The sequence below is a fragment of the Schistocerca gregaria genome, chromosome X, assembly GCF_023897955.1.
Source record: "Schistocerca gregaria isolate iqSchGreg1 chromosome X, iqSchGreg1.2, whole genome shotgun sequence".
Lineage (NCBI taxonomy): Eukaryota > Metazoa > Arthropoda > Insecta > Orthoptera > Acrididae > Schistocerca > Schistocerca gregaria.
This window is the reverse complement of record NC_064931.1, coordinates 546,341,658-546,360,924: the sequence shown is the minus strand read 5'-3', so window position 1 is coordinate 546,360,924 and position 19,267 is coordinate 546,341,658. Positions and strand designations below refer to the sequence as shown.

Sequence of the window (19,267 nt, the reverse complement as noted above, 5' to 3'; positions counted from 1 at the left end):
GATACAGACGTCGACATTTGTATGTCTGAGCACAGAATGAGAACCTACAGCCGTAAAGGAATCAGATTCATATAATGAGATACTACAGCTGTAAATGAATCACACTCACATAGTGAGAAACACTGTTCAAGTTCGCACTGGATCATCCGTATTAAGGTTATTCGCTTTTTTCCGCCCTGGCTGGGTCTGTTGGCGTCACCGTGGCCGATCCGTTAACCAACACTCCTCCAGATTGCTCAAATGCTTAGTTCATAATAACCATGATGTTGAATGTATGTTGAACCTTAATTTTCCATCCTTCCTTCGCCAATATGAGGAATTCGATTCTAAATGTAGGGTGTCCCAGTATTCAGGGATATGAGAGGAACAATCATTCGAAGCAAACAACTCTAGTAAACATGGCCTCTAAAGTGCATGCTATGAACACTTCTTCATCTTCGATGTTGTGAAACAAATCTCTTCTACTGTAAGCTCTTTACTTTCCACATTTTGACAGGTTGTGGTATGGATCAAACAAGAAAAAAAAGTCCCGTTGACTTGGGCTCTAAAGTGCACTTCTTAATAGCTATGATCACTTGTTCCTCTTCGCTACTGTGAAAAGCATGTGTTCTAGTCTACAAGTGCTCATAGCTCTTAAAAACCCATGTTTACTAGACATATTTGCGTCGAATGATTCTCCCTGTCGTACCTGTGAATACTAAACCATTCCTCCTGGGATACCCTGTATATTCCCTTTTCTAGCATGCGCGAACACTAACCAGACCTTTATATTTACTATTTCGTTAGCAGCTTTGAATATAACTGGACATTTTATTTTCAGACATCTGACCGCCTGGGGCGATACGCCCTACCGACGCCGAAGATCCTTCCGCAACCATGATCAAAAGAGTGGTAAGACTGCACAAACACATTTACTAGTATAGGGTAACAACTCACATTAGAGTATATAGCTATTGAAGGTATACCCTAATGTCTTTTTCATTGACATAAATGTTATGAATTATAATAATCGTTAAGTTTTATGAATATCTGTATGAAACTCTAAAAATCTTCGAATTTGATTAATATAACCATGAAGCAGCTTAGATGAAATAAGTTGTCTGAAATGAATTTCTCATAACGGGTGCAACAGAAGTATCATGCTGCTTTCACCAGCAATTTTTCCTAAGAAAAAAGAGATTTGGAGATTTTTCAGAACCTCACTAATTCTCTTGCTGTACGTCTCGCAGCCGTCCGCGCTGCAAAAGGAGTTTACTCAGGCTTTTGACAGATGTTCACATTAACGTGACTAGACAATTAATGTTTTGGCAAACGTGCAACCTCGGCAGATTGGAGGATTCAGTTCGTCGTCTTCTGCTGACGAGACGCTAGCACCACATATTTATTACATATTCCGTTTCTGGCTATGATCACTTAACATCTATGGTCATCAGTCCCCTAGAACTTAGAACTACTTAAACCTAACTAACCTAAGGACATCACACAACACCCAGTCATCAAGAGGCTATTCCGTTTCTCTTTAGGTGAGTGTCTCAGAGCTTACTATGGTTATCCATATACACAATTTCTCACTTGAAATACATACCGGAATGTATTCCTAGATTTGGAGTTTATTATGAAGCTAGTTAATAAAGAATAGATCATATTTATGTTTCTACCACAAATACATGAATATATGAATATTACATTCTGCCGTATGTTGTGCTATTATTTCCGGAATGAATTTTCACTCTGCAGCAGAGTGTACACTGTTTTGAAACTTTCTGGCAGATTAAAACTGTGTGCCAGGCTGGTACTATTGCCTTTCTTCCAGGACTGCGAGTCCAGCAAGGTATACGAGAAATCTGTGAGGTTTGGAAGGTAGGAGAAAAGTACTGGCGGAAGTAAAGCTGTGAAGGCGGGTCGTGAGCCACGGCTGGCTAGTTCAGGCAGTAAGGGCATTGTCACGTTAGGCAGGATACAGGGTTCGTGTCGTGATGTGGCAGACAGTTTTAATCTGCCAGTAAGTTTCAAGATACCATTGTTCTCTGAGATATCCACTAGATACAATTACTTAATTTTTTTTCTTTATTGTAATCCCCATGATGGAGCACTCATGAAGAATAAAGAAACCGCTTCTGGGGACCTGCCGAGGGGCTGGAGGCTGGAGGGGAGGAAATTGTGGTGGGGGGGGGGGGGGACTGGAGGGGTGGGAGGAAGAGGTAAAAAAGGGGGCAGGAGGTGCACCAAGAGGCAGGAGACAGACAGGGCGGGAGATGAAGAGGGAAAATCCGCTCAGGAGAAGGGAGGGGGAGGAGAGGGGTGCCCTGAGGAGGAGCCAGGAGGGAGCTGGGGTTAGAGTTGGTAGGAGGGGTAGACATCAGGGCGAATTTCATCATATGGGGGGGGGGGTAGGTGCTGGAAGTTGCGTTGGGAAAGGAGCTGGAGGGTGTGGAGATGCAGAGAGGGCAGGACACAACAGTAAAGGCGCGGCAACAGGCTGGGGGTGGAGAGGAAGGTGGACACCAGGGGGAGGAAGAGATCGAGCCGGCGGGCAATATACAGGGTGCGGATGTGATCAAGGAAAAGGAGAAGGTGGGGGAAGGGGATGAGGTCGTAGAGGATGCGTGTGGGGGACGGAAGGTGGATACGGAAGGTGAGACAGAGTGCGTGGTAGTCGAGGATTTGGAGGGCATTGTAGAACCTGGGAGGGGTGGAAGTCCGAGCAACGCTGGCATAACAGAGGATGGAGAGGATCACAGATTTGTAAGTGTGAAGGATGGTGGTAGGATGCAGTCCCCATGTCCAGCCGGACAGAAGTTTCAGGAGGCAGAGTCTGTTGTAGGCTTTGTGTTGGATTGTAAGGAGATGGGGAATCCAGGTGAGGTGGCGGTCAAGGGTGAGGCCAAGGTATTTGGGGGTAGGAGTGATGTGGATAGAATGGCCATAAATGGTTAGGTAGAAATCATGGAGACGAAGGAGCAGGTGGTCTTGCCTATGATGATGGCCTGTGTCTTGTAGAGGTTGATACAAAGGAACCACAGGTTGCACCAAGTGGTGAACTGGTCAAGGTGGGATTGGGGGGGAGGGCATGTTGGAACCATTGAAGGGTAGGATAAAGGGCTAGGAAGACGGTGTCATCAGGAAAATGGGGGAGATGAACAGGCGGGGGAGGTTTGGGCATATCAGCAGTGTACAGGACATAGAGGGCAGGGGAAAAGACGGATCCTTGGGGCACGCTGGCGGAGGGATAGAAGGTACGGGTGTTGGAATTGTGGATAGTGACATAGGAAGGACAACAGGAGAGGAAGGAAGCAACGAGACAGATGAAATTGATAGGGAGAGCATAGGTCTTGAGTACGATTACTTAACTCAGATCTCAGAGATCGTTCGCTCTGTATACTCGTGGCAGCGAGCTGTGCAGCCCCATTGATCTCTCCATGCGAATTATAAATCCCTTCCAGACGAATCTATGCGGCACTGCCATCTTGTTGATGGCAATGTACAGGGTGGCTATAGTTAAACATTCGCTAATTGAGCCAGTGAACACCCCCCCCCCCCCCCAACCAACCTTTTTTTTTTTTTTTTTTTTTTTTTTTTTTTTTTTTTTTTTTTTTCATACTCAACATTCGTGCCCAAGAGCGAAACCAAACCTCGGAGGGAGCGGCTTCGGGATCTGTGGCATGGCGCCTCGACTACCTGCCGGCCGCCCCTGTTGAACAAGGGGAGGGAAGGAGGACTAATTTCTTCCTCGCCACTGTGGCAGCACCGTCGTGTTTACACCGGAGGAATAGAGAGGGGGAAGCAGTCTGGCGTACACGCCAGTATTCTTATGAGTGGATCGCTGCCAGCCTGTTACGCGCCGTGCATTTAGTCATAACGAATTTTGCAGAAGACGAAATCTAATTTGGAAATTCGAATGCAATGTTCGATACTGTGGTTACATCTTAAGTCTGAAGCAATTTTGCTTAGCCCTTCAATGGCAGTTTCCGAGTGTTTTATTCTTCTCGCATTATGGGAAAAAAATGGTTGAACATTACATGTCCAACACCTACAAATGATATAATTATTCCGAATGGGTAAATACGCTGCGAGTAATTACAAGGGATAAAGACATCGCTAATAAACCTGGCATAAGTTGAGTTTCGACGTATTTTTGAAAAAAATTTATATCCGTTTCTGAGTGATGGTCGGACGTTTTGGTTTTTGAGCCATGAAACACCTGTCTCCCCCTGCGTGAACAACCATTAAATTCTGCCCGCCACTTTTGTTTCACAGTACTAATCGCACACTATAACTTGCCAACATTTATTTACTGCATAATGCATGTGAATCCATGTTTCGTGTTAGTAAACTACTGGTCGCTTTGATTCTGATGAAAACCTGAGGAAGTATGGTATTTAGGCAACAATGCCATCTTGTCCACACAAAACAAAACATTAATTTTGACACCTTCTAAAACGAAAATCCATAGACAGAATATTGCTTCTAAGAGTTTCCTTGCTAGCTTTGAAGCTCATTTCTGTTTGACAAAAGTTGTGCAGTTTTAGCAAAGTTCATATTTCTTTCTATTGTTGGTAATGCCATACAAATTGCTGCCTGATAATACAATCCATATCATCGGTCACATACTTACTGTGAGCTTCTTGCTTCTTCCTTCTTCTTCTTCTTCTTCTTCTTCTTCTTCTTCTTCTTGGGCGCTAGTTTAACCGTAGCCTCGCTGTACCTCATCACGTGACCTAGTTCCTGGCACTGCAGCGTCACCATTTCCCCTTTCCAGGCAATAGGTATTGTTGCGTTCTCTACAATGAAAACTACAGAATTCGTTTCGGTAGTTGGCCGAGGGAGTCAGGATTGGTCAGAAGCAGTTTCATTGCGTTTCGTAAGAACAGAAGAATTGGTGCGTCCGAACTGATGCAACGTGGGATGTAATAGTTAAGTGCTTTTCATATAACGTACAATTAGTATTGCGCATGCACGTTACTCATAAGTTAGAATTTTTCTCCTTCAAGATTGCAGAATAGGAAAAAGTTTCTTATGATCTGTTACTTCAAAAATTGGCAAATCGGCAAATAAGCACTCGTCGTCCCAATAGCTATAATGAAAATAAAGCGAAGAAAAGTGAAGTGATACGGCGATGACTAATTTGTTTCCCCTTATTCCATAATCAGACAGGAAAGAAGTGACACATGGAAATTACGACAGATGTCGAGTGTCAGTTCTTTGAAATGAACAGCTGCAGTGCAGTGAGTTAATATATTTCGACTACCATTAGTACCCGTCGATGTGCGGGTGTGTATTTATTGCATTATTATGTTACTCCATCTCCTTATTCTTCCTCTCTCCATTATCTTCCGCCCCACTCTTTGAACGATTCACCTGCGTCTGTAGTGAAATTCCGCCTGAAATTCAATTTCAAGCGGCTCAATTCTTATGATTTCATCTCCTGAACAGTGTATCTTACAGTAATATAATTTTCCGTTTACGTGCAGCGGTCGCGCGGTTCCAGACTGTAGCGCCTAGAACCGCTCGGCCACTCTGGGCAGGAAGATTAGGATTTAGCGTCCCGTCTACATCGAGGTTATTAGAGACGGAGCAGAAGCTCGAATTGATTGAAGGATGGGGAAGGAAATCGGCCCTGCCCTTTCATTGGAACTATCCTGGCATTTACCTGGAGCGATTTAGGTTTCTCACCGAAAGCCTAAATGTGGGTGGCCGGACACGGGTTTGTACCGTCGTCCTCCCGAATGCGAGTCCAGTGCGCTAAACATGCATTCGAAGAAGGCAGTCGTCAGATGGCGTACGGCGCCACTTCTTGCGTTTTCGCGGGGACCATTGACTGCGGACATATTGTTCCATGTTGGAAAGAACGCGGCAGTCATCCGACGCTGCCCCTGCTGGGAGGAACGCTGAAGTCAGTAGAACTCCTGATTCGACATCAGTCTTCTCAAGAAGGTCAGCCTGTGGGTGCGAGTGGTCGTTTTCCTTTAGGCAGTTCGGCCGGAGACAACGTGGAAGGAGGTGTATGGTTCACCGCGCTGTCGTCGACCGTAGACGGCGGCAGGATTTAACTATAGGATGGGGCCGCTCCACGCCCACACCAACGTGGTGACCAAACCAAAAGTTCTACTGTCACCTCCGTATAACATGTTAGTTTTTAAATCAGGAGTCACAGAATGCGGGCTGTGATGTTATCCATGCGTCTGGGTAAGATTACTCATTAACATGGTCCATCAGGAGATAGAAAGTGGACGAAAGCGATCCAAGGGTAGCGGTTGTAAGGGCAGAGGAAAAAAAGTGCAAAGGCAAGCGCCAAGGGAAGAAAACCTCTGTGACAGTAGGACGGGTAGTAAGGGCAGTAGCGGCTTGCTATCTGCGACAGTGCATGCAAGGCGTGGTTATGTTAGTTCGAGGTATCGTGCATCGTTACCTTTGTCGTTGTTGGAGCTCGTTGCAGCGCTTGCTGCAGTTGCTGCGTCCCTGCAACAGTTCAAGGTCGTTATAGATTAGTGGGCGATCGGTCATAGATCGGCTCACAGGCGGTGTGGGGGGGGGGGGGGGGAGGCTGGATTGCGTGCTGTGTACAGCACGGTTTCCCTGCGGTTTCCTGTTTTTCGACTGGTCGAACATCTGGGTTTCCAGTAATAACTGTGTTGCAGGGGCTCGCCAGTACTGTCCTGTTAGCGTTCTATGGACCATAGATGTTTAGTTCCTAGCCAGTAGGGTCTTTGGTCTGTTATGCTTCCATATATGGTTGTCGTCGTAGTTACCCAGAGAAAGGATAAACGGGTTGCGCGAGTGTCTCGTGTTATTGTACAGTCGTGTGGAGAGTTTTTGGAATACCTGCAAGATAGTATCTAGCCGGTATTCCCGGTGAAGGTCCCCGATGCGCGTGTAGCGCGGAGCGTTGCTTATGATTTTGAGTACTTTGTTCTGTATGAGCTGCAGACGGCGCAGGTGAGTTGGCGCTGCGTATCCCCAGACAGGGGCTGCGTACGTCATCAGGGGTCGAATAAGTGTCATGTACATGGACCTAGACACCCTCCTGTTCAGTGTGCTACGCCTTTTAAGCATAGGGTAGAGGTGTTTGAGCCTCGCGTTAGCTTTGTTGGTCACGTGTTGAATGTGGTCCCCCCAGAGTAGTTTCCTGTCCAGCCAGACACCGAGGTATTTGACCTTCTCGCGGAAACGTATTGGGTGTGTGTGTGTGCAGTGTTACTGGGTTGCAGTGCTGATGTTTGCGCAGTTGCTTCGGTCTTCTAGTGAACAGAACGGCCTCGCACTTGTCGACGTTTACTCTAACACGCCATTTCACCAGCCAAGGCTCCGCCGTTCTGAGTGCAGTCTGTAGTCGTGAGTTAATGTTAGACGGCTTCCAATACTGCGCGAGGATGGCAGTGTCATCCGCGTAGATTGCTACCGTCGTGTTATGTGTCGCTGGGAGGTCGTTGATGTAGAGGTTAAACAGTAAGGGCCCTAGGATACTTCCTTGGGGTACTCCTGCCTGGATACCATGTCGTGTCGATTGTTTGCCCTGCACGTCGGTGTTGAAACTCCTGTCCGTGAGATATGAGTGTATGAGACGTACGAGCGCGTCGGGGAACCCTGCGTCGCTAAGTTTGCGTATTAGGCCGTTGTGCCATAGACGCTCGAAAGCCTTTTCTATGTCCAGGAACACCGCCCCAGTTGCTTTGTTTGTGTTGTATCCACGTGTTATGTATTCAACGACGCGGAGGAGTTGTTGTGTTGTTGAGTGGTGATTCCTGAAACCGAATTGCTCCTGTCTCAGGGTGTCGTTTGTGATACAGTGCCTGGTGAGTCGTTTTAATATTACCTTCTCAACGATCTTGCTGAGCGCGCTCAGCAGACTGATGGGTCGGTAATTTTGTGGGAGGGAGTGGTCTTTCCCCGGCTTCCTGAACATCAGGACCTTGGCCGTCTTCCAAAAGGCGGGGAAGTGTTGGTGCTTGAGCATGGCATTCGTGATGTGTGTTAGGTAGTCTACAGCTTTGTCCGTGAACTCCTGGAGGACACAGTTTTGAATGCCACCGTGACCAGGGGCCTTCCTAGCGGTGGTATGCATGATGGCCCATTTGACTTCAGCTGTAGTAGCTTGTCGGATGATGTTGCACGCTGATTGGGCCAAGATGCGTGTGACCTCCTGGTCCGTAGCAAGTGTGAACGCTGGGTCTGAGGGATCCAGGTTCGGTGTGAATGACGCTGCTAGTGTGAGGGCCATCAGTTCCGCTTTTTCTTCCGCAGAATATGCTGGTCCGTCGGGCCCTTGTAACGTGGGGGTATACAGTTTCTCCCTGGTGAAGTGTCGGGCCAGCTGCCACACGCCAGGTCGCGTGGTGTCCAGCCCTTCGAATTTCTGGTCCCACTGTTGTGTCTTAAATGTTTGTATTTTTTCCCGAATTATACCCTGGAGCCTGTTAATGTGCTGTTTGAAGTGCTGGCGCCTGGTACGCTGCCAATGTCTCCTGAGGCGGTTCCTCATTGAGATTAGGCCCAGGATCTCCTGGGGCAGGGCAGCACTGTGTTGTTGTGGTGTGCTGATTGGTATTGTGTCGGCTATTGCGTCCTGGACGGCACCGGTGAGGGTTTCAACTACCTCGTCAATTTGGGCTGTCTTGTTAATCACGTGGGTGGGTGGAATGCGACTGTCAAGCGTTTCCTTGAACTGGGTCCAATTCGCGCGCCTGTAGTCTAACATCCTGCGTTGTCCCATGTGCTGCAGTGTTTCTTCAATGTACAGTATAACGGGTTGGTGATTTGAGGGCAGATCGTTTTCAACGACAACGTTGAGTGTCGTTGTTATGCCCTTGATGAAGGCCATGTCAAACACGTCTGGCCTGTGTCCCCTCGCATTCGGGTGGACAACGGCTCAATCCCGCGTCCGGGCATCCTGATTCAGGTTTTCTGTGATTTCCCTAAATCGCTCCAGGCCAATGCCGGGATGGTTCCTTTAAAAGGGCACGGCCGACTTCCTTCCCCATCCTTCCCTAATCCGATGAGACCGATGACCTCGCTGTCTGGTCTCCTTCCCCAAACAACCCAACCCAACTGTTCCTGTGTCCCCTCCGGTAGGGAATGTGCGTCGGTTCGGTCGGCGCTAGTGTGATGTAGTTTCGTCCTGGTGCGTGTTCGTATAGTTTCTTGCCGTTAGAGTTTCGTATTCGTGAGTTCCAGTCTGGGTGTTTTGCGTTAAGATCTCCAGCGGCTATTACGAGCGGTGATATGTTGAGTATTGTGCTGATGTCGCATGTTTTAATGTTTTTAGGGCTGTTGTATACTGACACCAGTGTAGTGTAGGCTCCATTGAACACGACCCTGACGGCGGTTGCCTTTAGTTTTTCAAGTTCAGGGAGCACTATGTTTGTGTGTTCTATGTCTTTGTGTATGATGACGGCTATTCCGCCATGACCGGAGCCGTCCGGTCGGTCGGTACGGTAGACGCAGTAGCCGGTGAAGTTTAGTTGGTTGCGTGGTTTGAGCTTAGTTTCGCTCAGTAGTGCGATAAGGATACCCTTACGCTCCATGAGCGCGGAAAATTCCGCCCTTTTGTTGTTGATCCCGTCTGCATTCCAGAACAGGATCTGTGTCAGTGCCTGGTTGTTTGCGATGGGGGCCGGGTGTGGTGTGTTATCCATGTATGGGTGTAAACAGTGTGGTGAGCGCTGTTTGTATGGCGGCCCAGTACTGCCCAGGTTGAGCAGTCGAGAGCCGTGTGACGAGTGTGGAGACGGCCGCCGCGAACTTGTTAAAGATCTGAGCGGTCGTCTGATGGGGGAATATTGTTTCCAATAAAGCCTCAAGTGTTTTGTTGGTCTTGTGTGCGTCGGCCTGTGGCTCGGTTGTGGTGTTGACGGCCGCTGGTGCTTGTGATGTTGTTCTGTGGAGCATTTTGAGGTGCCTGTGTGTCAGACGTGGTGAGGGGTGGAGTAGTGTGTGTGCTGGTATCACTGGCTTGCTGACTGTGTGTCTGTGTGTCAGTGTTTTGTTGTTGTTGGGTTCTTTGTTGTGGTGCACGTGTGTTCCCGCTCCTGTTACCGTGTGGTCGCCCACGGCTTCTCTGGGTTTTTGGTTCTGGGGGTCCTTGTGTAAGTGTGTCTTCCTGTGTGTCGTGTGTAGGTTCGCAGGCAGTGGCATCAGGGGGTGGGGTTGTGTTGTTTTTGGGGACTGATGTTGGTACCTGTGTGGTTGTAGTGTTGCGTGTTGGCTGAGACGACTGTGTTGTTGTCGCAACGGCGGCAGGATGTCAGTCCTGGGCTTTTGTAGCCGCCGAATAGGTGTGGGGGGGGGGGGGGGGGGGGAGTAAAGTGAGCGTCGCAGGGGTGCAACGTCTTCCGACGCGGCTGTTCATCGTACATGACGATGGCCGTGGACAAGTAGAACGGCACGTGCTTCGCCATTTCAGCCTTGATTTGCCGCATACCGTTTAAGATGCTTCAAACGTTTGCCACTTTTCAGTCACTAGGCTTATGACGTTACTCTACGTTTAGAACGCTGTAATCGCAACGTCTGGTGGGATTTCTAAAGGGAGCTCGAAGACCTGCAGAGTGCGAGGGCAAAATCCAGCGTGGTGTATTATGACAGTACCTATATGGTCGTCAGAGTGCCTAAATTTGAGATAACCAGCTCATCCGCGAATATTCTCATTTATCAGTTTGATATAGGTGACGCTGCTAGTAATTGATAATTGGACCTCAATAATGCCTTGAGGTGCAGTATGAAGATCGTCCCAGAAAAAATGTTCAGTGTCATGTGCTCGAGGTCTTACGTGGTCCTCTCTAAAGGAGACCTTAATTGTGGGCTGGTGGTACGAGTGCGCCATGGCGCTCTCGGAAGACAGACGCTATATGCTTACTGCGGCGAGAAGGTAAACCGGAAACACTCGCGGGTGCTGCACGACAAGCGGGTCGCAAACAAAACGTCCTGTCTCGCCGCCGCCTAAAGGCACACTGCCACTTGACCGCCGCCACCTTGTACTCAGGAGTCCCAATGCACCAGTACATATTCAACGCGTAAAACTTCTCTCGCGATTTTCTCGAAATTGCGTAAGTTGTTGTCCTAATGGACTACTAAAAGTGCAAAAAGTTTGAAGTAAAGCGGTGATCCGAACTTCGTGGCCTCCCCTTGTAAATTCGGACTGAAACACGCCATTTCTCTTCAGGATAGGCGTAAGGCCCGCGATGGCAATGAGTAGTGCCGAGGCGAGGATGGGGATGTCTTACCAAATAGGCTTGGCGCCACAGACAGAACAGTTGCTGTCAACCTGCAGACTGATATAGGGCCCCTCGTGGTACAGGATACGTCCAATCATTGTTTGGTGCTCGGAAACTTTCAAACCTCAAACAGTTGTATATCTCGCACAACTGATACTGAAAACTATTCAAATGGTTCAAAGTACCATTGGACTTAACATCTGAGCTCATCAGTCCCCTAGAACTTAGAACTACTTAAACCTAACTAACCTAAGGACGTCACACACATCCATGCCCGAGGCAGGATTCGAACCTGCGACCATAGCGGTTCGAGAACATTTATAATATTTTTATTCATTTTAATTATAAAACAATAAAAAAGGTAACAGTATTTCAAAAAGTATTTTTCCCATTAAACTGAAGAAAAACACTGATCAGATTTTACATATTTTATGTAAAGTGGGGTGGCACTGATTAGGCTGGCCATTGAGGGTTTAGGTTGCCTAAGTGATCAAGTAGGAGATTCTGTCTCGAATTCCGGTTTTCGTATGTTGTCGTTCATACCTTTAGATTCAAATAGTTTTGTTCCAGTGATTTTAGTCTAATGATGGGTCGCGGTTAATGTGTTGCCTTACTGGCTTTACTGGTACCTTTACTCTCACTGAACAGAGATGATCGTCGTGCTGTCTCTCTTCATTTTTTTCTGTTCTTCTACAGGGCGTTTCAAGGTCTTTTCATTAAAAGTCAAGGGGAGATAGATCATGTCATGGGGAACAGCTCCTGCTACAAACGACAAAATTAAACACTCCTAAGCTCATAATGTAACCTGCTTTGCTCACGGATGACCGAGCTTAACCGCGCGCTTCCTAACGCCATTCATCGCATTTAACACTGATTCTTTGGCCGTCATTCCTTACACTGCAGATGATGCACGAAATGATTCGTGTGTCTACATCTATATACATACTCCGCAAGACACCATACAGTGCATGGCGGAGGATACCACTTATAATTACTAATATCCTTTCGTGTTCCACTCGCCAATAGAAAGAGGGGAAAACCATTTTCTAAAAGCCTGCGTACGAGTCCTAATTTCTCATATTCGTGGTCCTTAAGTGAAATGAACACTAGCAGTAATAGAATCATTATGCAGTCGGCCTCAATAGTGCCTCGCGGAAAGAGCGTCGTCTTCCCTCCAAAGATTCCCATTTGAGTTCACGAACCATCTCCATAATACTTGCGTGATGTTCGAACTTAGCGGTAAAAATTCTAGCAACACGCCTCTGAATTGTTTAGATGTCTTTCTTTAATCCGGCAGATCCCAAACACTCGAACTGTACTCAAGAATGGGTTGCACAATTGTTTGCATAAAATTAACTATAAAATAATGTTATTATATGTCATAACAATGCAGTACTGCGACGGTCTGCTATGCCATTTTAGACTGTATCTGAAAATTAATTTAGTTATTATCCATAAATTAAAGTAAGCCATTTGGCGCGTTCCCAATCAGAGCTCAAGTAATTTCTGTCGGTTCACTTTCCCACGAGCTCTTCATCAAGGTAACAGCATATGTCATAGTTGCTTTGTGCCACCTTGTCACGCTATACGTCTACTACTGTAGCCTCACTCAACTCACGTCAGATGTAATCAGTAGGAACAAACAGTGGTTCCAAGAGCCATAAATGTTACAATGTGTTTGATCGTTCGACACTTCCCGCATTTATCCGCTGGTGTCTTATTCAATAGTGTAATGATATTATTCTGAAACTCTTATTGTAGTTCTCCAGATTTATAGATTTTTTTTAATACTTGATGCAGTAACTTTCCAGTCTCGATATCTGTATTATTAACGCAAAAGATGTGTCATTGACTTCCACTGACGTCTTTGACCTCAGATCACTAAGTGTTCTGTCAAATTCTGACTACATCATTGGGTCGCAGGTTTCTTCCGCATTAACCACCTCCTACCAAGCAAGGTGTCCGCCCCGACACCGCAGTGGTCAGCGTGACCGATTGCCGTCCTACGGGCCCGGGTTCGATTCCCTGCTGGGTTGGGGATTTTCTCCGCTCAGGAACTGGGTGTTGAGCTGCCTTCATCATCATTTCATCCCCATCCGGCGCTCAGGTCGCCCAATGTGCCGTCGAATGTAATAAGACCTGCACCAAGGCCGCCGGACCTTCCCCGTAATGGTCCTACCTGCCAATGACGCCAAACGCTCAATTTCCATACCAAGCGAGGTGGACACTGGACACACGTTCTGGATGACCGAAGCACAGTTTCCGATCCAGCTATACAAATTAGGATTTTCCACGATTTCCATAAATTGCTTACGGCAAATGCCGAATTGGTTTCTTAGAAAAGGTCACAGCCAATTTCCTATCCAATCCATCCTCAATTCGAGCCTGTGGTCCGTCCCTAATGACCTCGTCGTCGACGGAAAGTTAAAACCTAATCGTCCTTCATTTTCCTCTTCCTTCTTCTTCTTCTCCTCCTCCTCCTCTTCTTCTTTTTTTTTCTTTCTCTTGTCCGCCATCTTCTATTGCACTTCGGCGCGGATCTTACCCATCGTAGAGATCTGTACTATACAGTGCTTTCCCATCCGCACCGCACAGGTTAATACATTTATTGTTTATTTCTCTGAAATTACACTTTGTCTATAGGCCACATCCTTTTTCTTTCTTTCTCAAAAATGGTTCAAATGGCTCTGAGCACTGTGCGACTTAACTTTCTTTCTCAGTTTCCTTACATGCCTCATTCATTTTGATTTAGCTCTTTGCGTTCATTGTTCATTTCATCTCTAAGAAAGCTCCACGCACTTTTATCGAATTCCAACGTTTCGTAGGCAGAAAAACCAGTAACTTTATTTAATATCACTAGTCCTTTATTTTTGTCTTAATTCTTTAACATTTGAGTTAATGACGAACATATTTGTTCATCTTCAAACCATTACCTGAGTAGTTCTCATGTGATTAATGAAATAATTTCATACTACAGGATTTACATTTCGAACTGCTCGCAACAGTTCACATTTGAACATTCTGTGTTCTTGAAGCTACTAAAAATTACACACTGAATCGTCTGTTGCCTATGGCAGGTAGTAGCATCAAGGATATAGAATTTTCAAGTGTGTACCACTCAGGTAATGGTTACAAAAGGAACAAATGCGTTCGTAAGCAGTCACTATCAACTCAAATGTAAACGCAGCTAGGACAGAAAATAAAACAAATTGTAAGACAATATGCATTGAAAACTGGAAAACTTGTAAAGATCTGCTTCCATATACGAGGACCATTCGGAAAGTAAGTTCCGATCGGTCGCGAAATGGAAACGACAGTGAAAATCCGATGAAGCTTTGCTCAGGTGTGTTGGGCAGTGTCTCTGGTATGCCTGACGAACGCGCCATGACGCTCTTTTCAGATCTCAACACACAGTGAACATGTAAAGATGCCCTACAACAATGGTGTCTCCCGCCAAGCATGGGTGCCCGCTGAGATTTCACCTGATTTCATGCAACCCCACGTAACGTAACTGTCATGAATTTCCTTCTTCATGACAACTATCGTCCGCTCACTGTTGGGGCAATGAGGACGCCCCTGCAGCGTTTACGATGGGAAGTGTATGGTGCCTGGTCAGTGATCAGGCACCATACAGCGAGGACTTGGCTCACTCTGATGTTCATCTCTGCTCCCATGAACCGCTGGCTATGAAGACAACATTCTGACACGGACAACGAACTGCAGACCAGCGTAGTGAAGTGGCGGAAAGCACAGGCAGCTGCCTTCTATGACGAGAGTATTGCTAAATTGGTATAACGCACATTCCAGCTACTTCTCTAGATAGTCTCTGCTCCTACTTACAAGGGGAATCCGGCCGATGTGGCAGAGCGGTTCTAGGCGCTTCAGTCTGGAACCGACCTGCTGCTACGGTCGCAGGTTAGAATCCTGCCTCAGGCATGGCTGTGGGTGATGTCCTTAGGTTAGTTAGGTTTAAGTAGTTCTAAGTCTACGGAACTGATGACCTCAGATGTTAAATCGCATAGTGCTTAAAGCCATTTGAACCATTTTACGTTAGACATTTGTCTAAGTCAGAGCGGAGACTATCTAGAGAAGTAGCTGGAATGTGTTGCAAACGTCCTCAGCTCGTGGTCGTGCGGTAGCATTCTCGCCTCCCACGCCCGGGTTCCCGGGTTCGATTCCCGGCGGGGTCAGGGATTTTCTCTGCCTCGTGATGACTGGGTGTTGTGCGATGTCCTTAGGTTAGTTAGGTTTAAGTAGTTCTAAGTTCTAGGAGACTGATGACCATAGATGTTAAGTCCCATAGTGCTCAGAGCCATTTGAACCATTTTTTTGTGTTGCAAACTGTCGCAAATAAAACGTTCTTGATTTTCAGTGTGGTTTCCATTTCGCGACCGATAGGATCTTTCTTTCCGAATAGTCCTCGTATGTCAATAGTCCTCATGGTCAATCACTGCTCGCAAAATTTACCCACTGAGCCAGAGGTACTCTGCACCGAACCATTCACCCGAAAATTAAAAATCATTGTACGCTTAATAGGGAGGCGCCGTGCGGAAACGTTTGTCCTATAATTCTTGTTTATATTTTCCGTACTATTCCCAAATCGTTTCAGGGAGACAGCGGAATAGTTCTGTCAAAAATTTCGCAACCCATTCACATCCATATTCATTTTCAGCTAGGCTGAGGTCCGTTTTTAACAACCTCGATACCAAAGCACAACAAAATGACTTAACAATGCAAAATTTAGGTAAAGATATTTCTCAATATTGTACTCTCATGTATTCCTTCCTATTTCTGTACAGGTTGGCTTGTTATAATAACAAGCTGAAGGCTATGGAGTCGTGGCAGCCAAATCCGCGCGCTCAGCCTTTCGTTCCAAAGCGAAGTCATGGACTCTACAGTCCACAGACAGTAATAACACGTCCGCTAAATCGGAAACGCATTCTCACGAAAATATTCAAGGTAAATATTATTTTTAAAGAAGTCAGATAATATTTCTGTTGTTGATGCCTTAGTGTAACGTGTTCTTAGATAGATGACTAATGCCCAGATAACTTAGGAACTTGACTGTTTGTAGGCCCTGTTGGTCGTCGTGCTCCTAATAACGATTGGCATCAATGTGATGTTCATCATGGACACCAGTCGCCGTCTTCAGGAAGAAGCCTTCCGCGCCAGTAAGTATAATTTTGTCAAGTGTCATCCAAGCTCTCACGTTATGTCCAGTAATATTTTCTGCGATACACTCGTAGGCAGTAATTTTCCAGTGAGATATCATTGTCCAGCCTTATAAAACTCGGGGATCGTGTATCCTTTCTACTTTAGGCATTACTTCGACGATTTTTGACATTATGCCGTTGGTAACAATAAAATTTGAAGAAATTCTCACAAATGAATGAAATTTAGTCCATATAGGATCTTTACTGATACAAAGAAGGGATTAAATGCGCACAATAATAAAATGTTACATGCCCAAAATCAGGACTTCGCGGAGCTTCCAGCACAACTAAAGAGAGACTCTACATGTTGGGGTGTCAAACAGGTAATTAATAGTCCCTGAGGAATTTCATTCTTATGAGTGTTTATCCGAGTAAAAAGTTGAATTTTACTACCTCCTGTACAAATTTTAAATAGGTGTCGACCAACTACGAAATCCTAGACATACTCGAACGGTGTTAGGAATGGCAACCAAGGAGGAAGCAGTATCTGTAGTTAGCGGGAGAACTCTTGAACACTGTTTGCAACATGGGGACAAGTGCTGATCTCCAGAATGCTATTTTCACTCTGCAGCGGAGTATGCGCTGATATGAAGCTTCCTGGCAGGTTAAAACTGTTTGCCTGACCGAGACTCTGTGAAGTCTGGAAGGTAGAAGACGAGGTACTGGCAGAATCGAAGCTGTGATGACTGGTCGTGTATCGTGCTTGGGTCGCTCAGTTGGTAGAGCACTTCCCCGCCAAAGCAAACGTCCCAAGTTCGAGTCTCGGTCGGGCACACAGTTTGAATCTGCCAGGAAGTTTCATGTCAGCGCACAATCCGCTGCGGAGTGACAATATAATTCTGGCAAATCTCTCAGGCTGTGGCTAAGCCATGTCGCCGCAATATCCTCTCTTCCAGGAGTAATAGTTCTGTAAGGTTCCCAGAAGAGCTTCTGTGAAGTTTGGAACGTAGGAGCCGAGGTACTGGCAGAACTGCAGCTGTGATGACGGGTTGCGCGTTGTGCTTGGGTGGCTCAGTTGGTGCAGCACTTGCCCGCGAAAGGCAAGCTATAATATGCCAGGTACACAGCTATAATATGCCAGGACGTTTCAAGCTCTGATCTGTTAGAAAACAGCTCCAGAAATTTACTGAAGGAAGAGAACTTTGCAACTTGTCTCATGGGTTGTAAGAGGTATTGAGAGAAAGCATAATTCGAACAAACACGAGAGGCAATGATACCTAATGACCTCATATCTCTCTGTTTTTTTTTTTAATTAAATAGGCAAATAATGTTTCAGTAAGGCTTATGAACCGATTAAAACATGAAACTTTATTCTGGAAATGGTTAAAACTTACAACAGACGTTCATTATATAATTACTACTGCGTTATATACGTTCTAGATTTATGTGTAAGTAGCCTTCTCATTATCGGTATTTCTCAGCAAAATAATCTGGTGACTTGGACGCTATACTTTAGCGTCGAATACAAGGCGAGAATGTGCAGCGATAAAATATTGAATTTCGTATTTAAGAATTTCCTCTATAATAAGCGGTGCTTTTGGAACTATTTTTATTGAGGATTTTCCCCCTCAGCAGGTAGCCTTTAACGAAAGGGGCAGCGTGCGCAAACCTTCACCGATTGCTCACTCTCGGTTACGTGAGGTAGTAGTACTGCTTGGATATAGTGTTGGGGGGAGGAAAGCGTAGCGTGTGTCGAGGACGGGAGATGGTGACGTGGCGACAGCGACTTTAACAACGTACATGCCGGTATAAATCTCGGCAGTGTCGCGTTAGGTCCATATAAATTATCAATCGTTGTGTATATGCTGAGACGGCCTTGCGAGCAACAACTGTGCAGTAGATTTGTGATGCTCGCTGTTTCATTGTCTGAATTCAATTAAAATATGCTGGCATCGATGGTGCAATACAGAGGAGGGTAGGTTAATGTCGAACGTCCTGTCAACTTACGCATTTTCTCTGAAGTGATTTAAGGAAAGACTCTAGTTTTTCCGGCGGAAATTTGGATACTTTCTCGCTGCTATTGGCGTCATTAACATGCGATGTGTCCTGTGGATTATACAGCTGCTGGCGTGTCGGAGCAACCTGGAGATTACTCATGTCAAGCAGCTATTTGCTAGCAAACAAAATAGACAGCATAAGAAACAAGGTCGGTCATTACTGAAACTATGCCGTTTGTACAGAACCCAGGTATCACCATACACTACATCTTCAGAAATTTGAGTCCATATGGGTTCCGATTTACAGCTTCACGACGAAACCGAGAAAAGTGCTATAGTACTTTTTACTAGTGATGGAAACAACCGAATGAAAACAGTCGACGCGGTCCGGAGCATTCAATTCTGCGTGAAAACAGTCAATCGTTTTTACATTGTTAAATCATTATTTTTGACTGCACTTCGTTAGCTTTCAGTTCAGTTTTTCGTTCATTTTTACGAATAAGAGTTTTCTTAATACTGAAATTTGTATCTAGATCAGAATGCCGAAACGCTCAGTGTCACTGGAATGGAAGGAATCATATGAATGGATGAAAAGTAATCTTCAATGTAAATTCAATGCTGTATACAGTATCTGCAAGGATGATTCATATTATGAAACTATATTAACTCAAGAAACTCAAAGAGAATTGGCTAACAATGACACATATTTGCCGCAAAAAAATACTTTTAGCAAGTGACAGTATATGCTTCAAAGCATGCGATTAAGTCACCAAACAATTTAAAATATCTATTTTATGTGCTGTGTGTTCACATCACATCAGCGTTCACCGAAATAGGCTTATCACGGATGGGTTCAAACCAAAGAAGGTGGCTCCATGGGTTACAGTGCGTACCATAAACCAACAGACTC

General features: G+C 45.8%; 1 protein-coding gene across 7 annotated transcripts in view; it reads left to right on the top strand.

Moving 5' to 3' along the window:
- The window catches only part of LOC126297807 (protein O-linked-mannose beta-1,2-N-acetylglucosaminyltransferase 1-like), a 1,990,313-nt gene that overhangs the window by 1,891,765 nt on the left and 79,281 nt on the right, over nt 1-19,267 (top strand). For all 7 annotated transcript variants that reach the window (XM_049989012.1, XM_049989016.1, XM_049989017.1 and 4 more), the window contains 3 exons: nt 821-891; nt 16,007-16,166; nt 16,282-16,378. In XM_049989012.1, coding sequence (XP_049844969.1) covers nt 16,038-16,166; nt 16,282-16,378 — 226 coding nt within the window. In that variant the 5' untranslated portion in view covers nt 821-891; nt 16,007-16,037. The remainder of the gene's footprint in view (nt 1-820; nt 892-16,006; nt 16,167-16,281; nt 16,379-19,267) is intronic.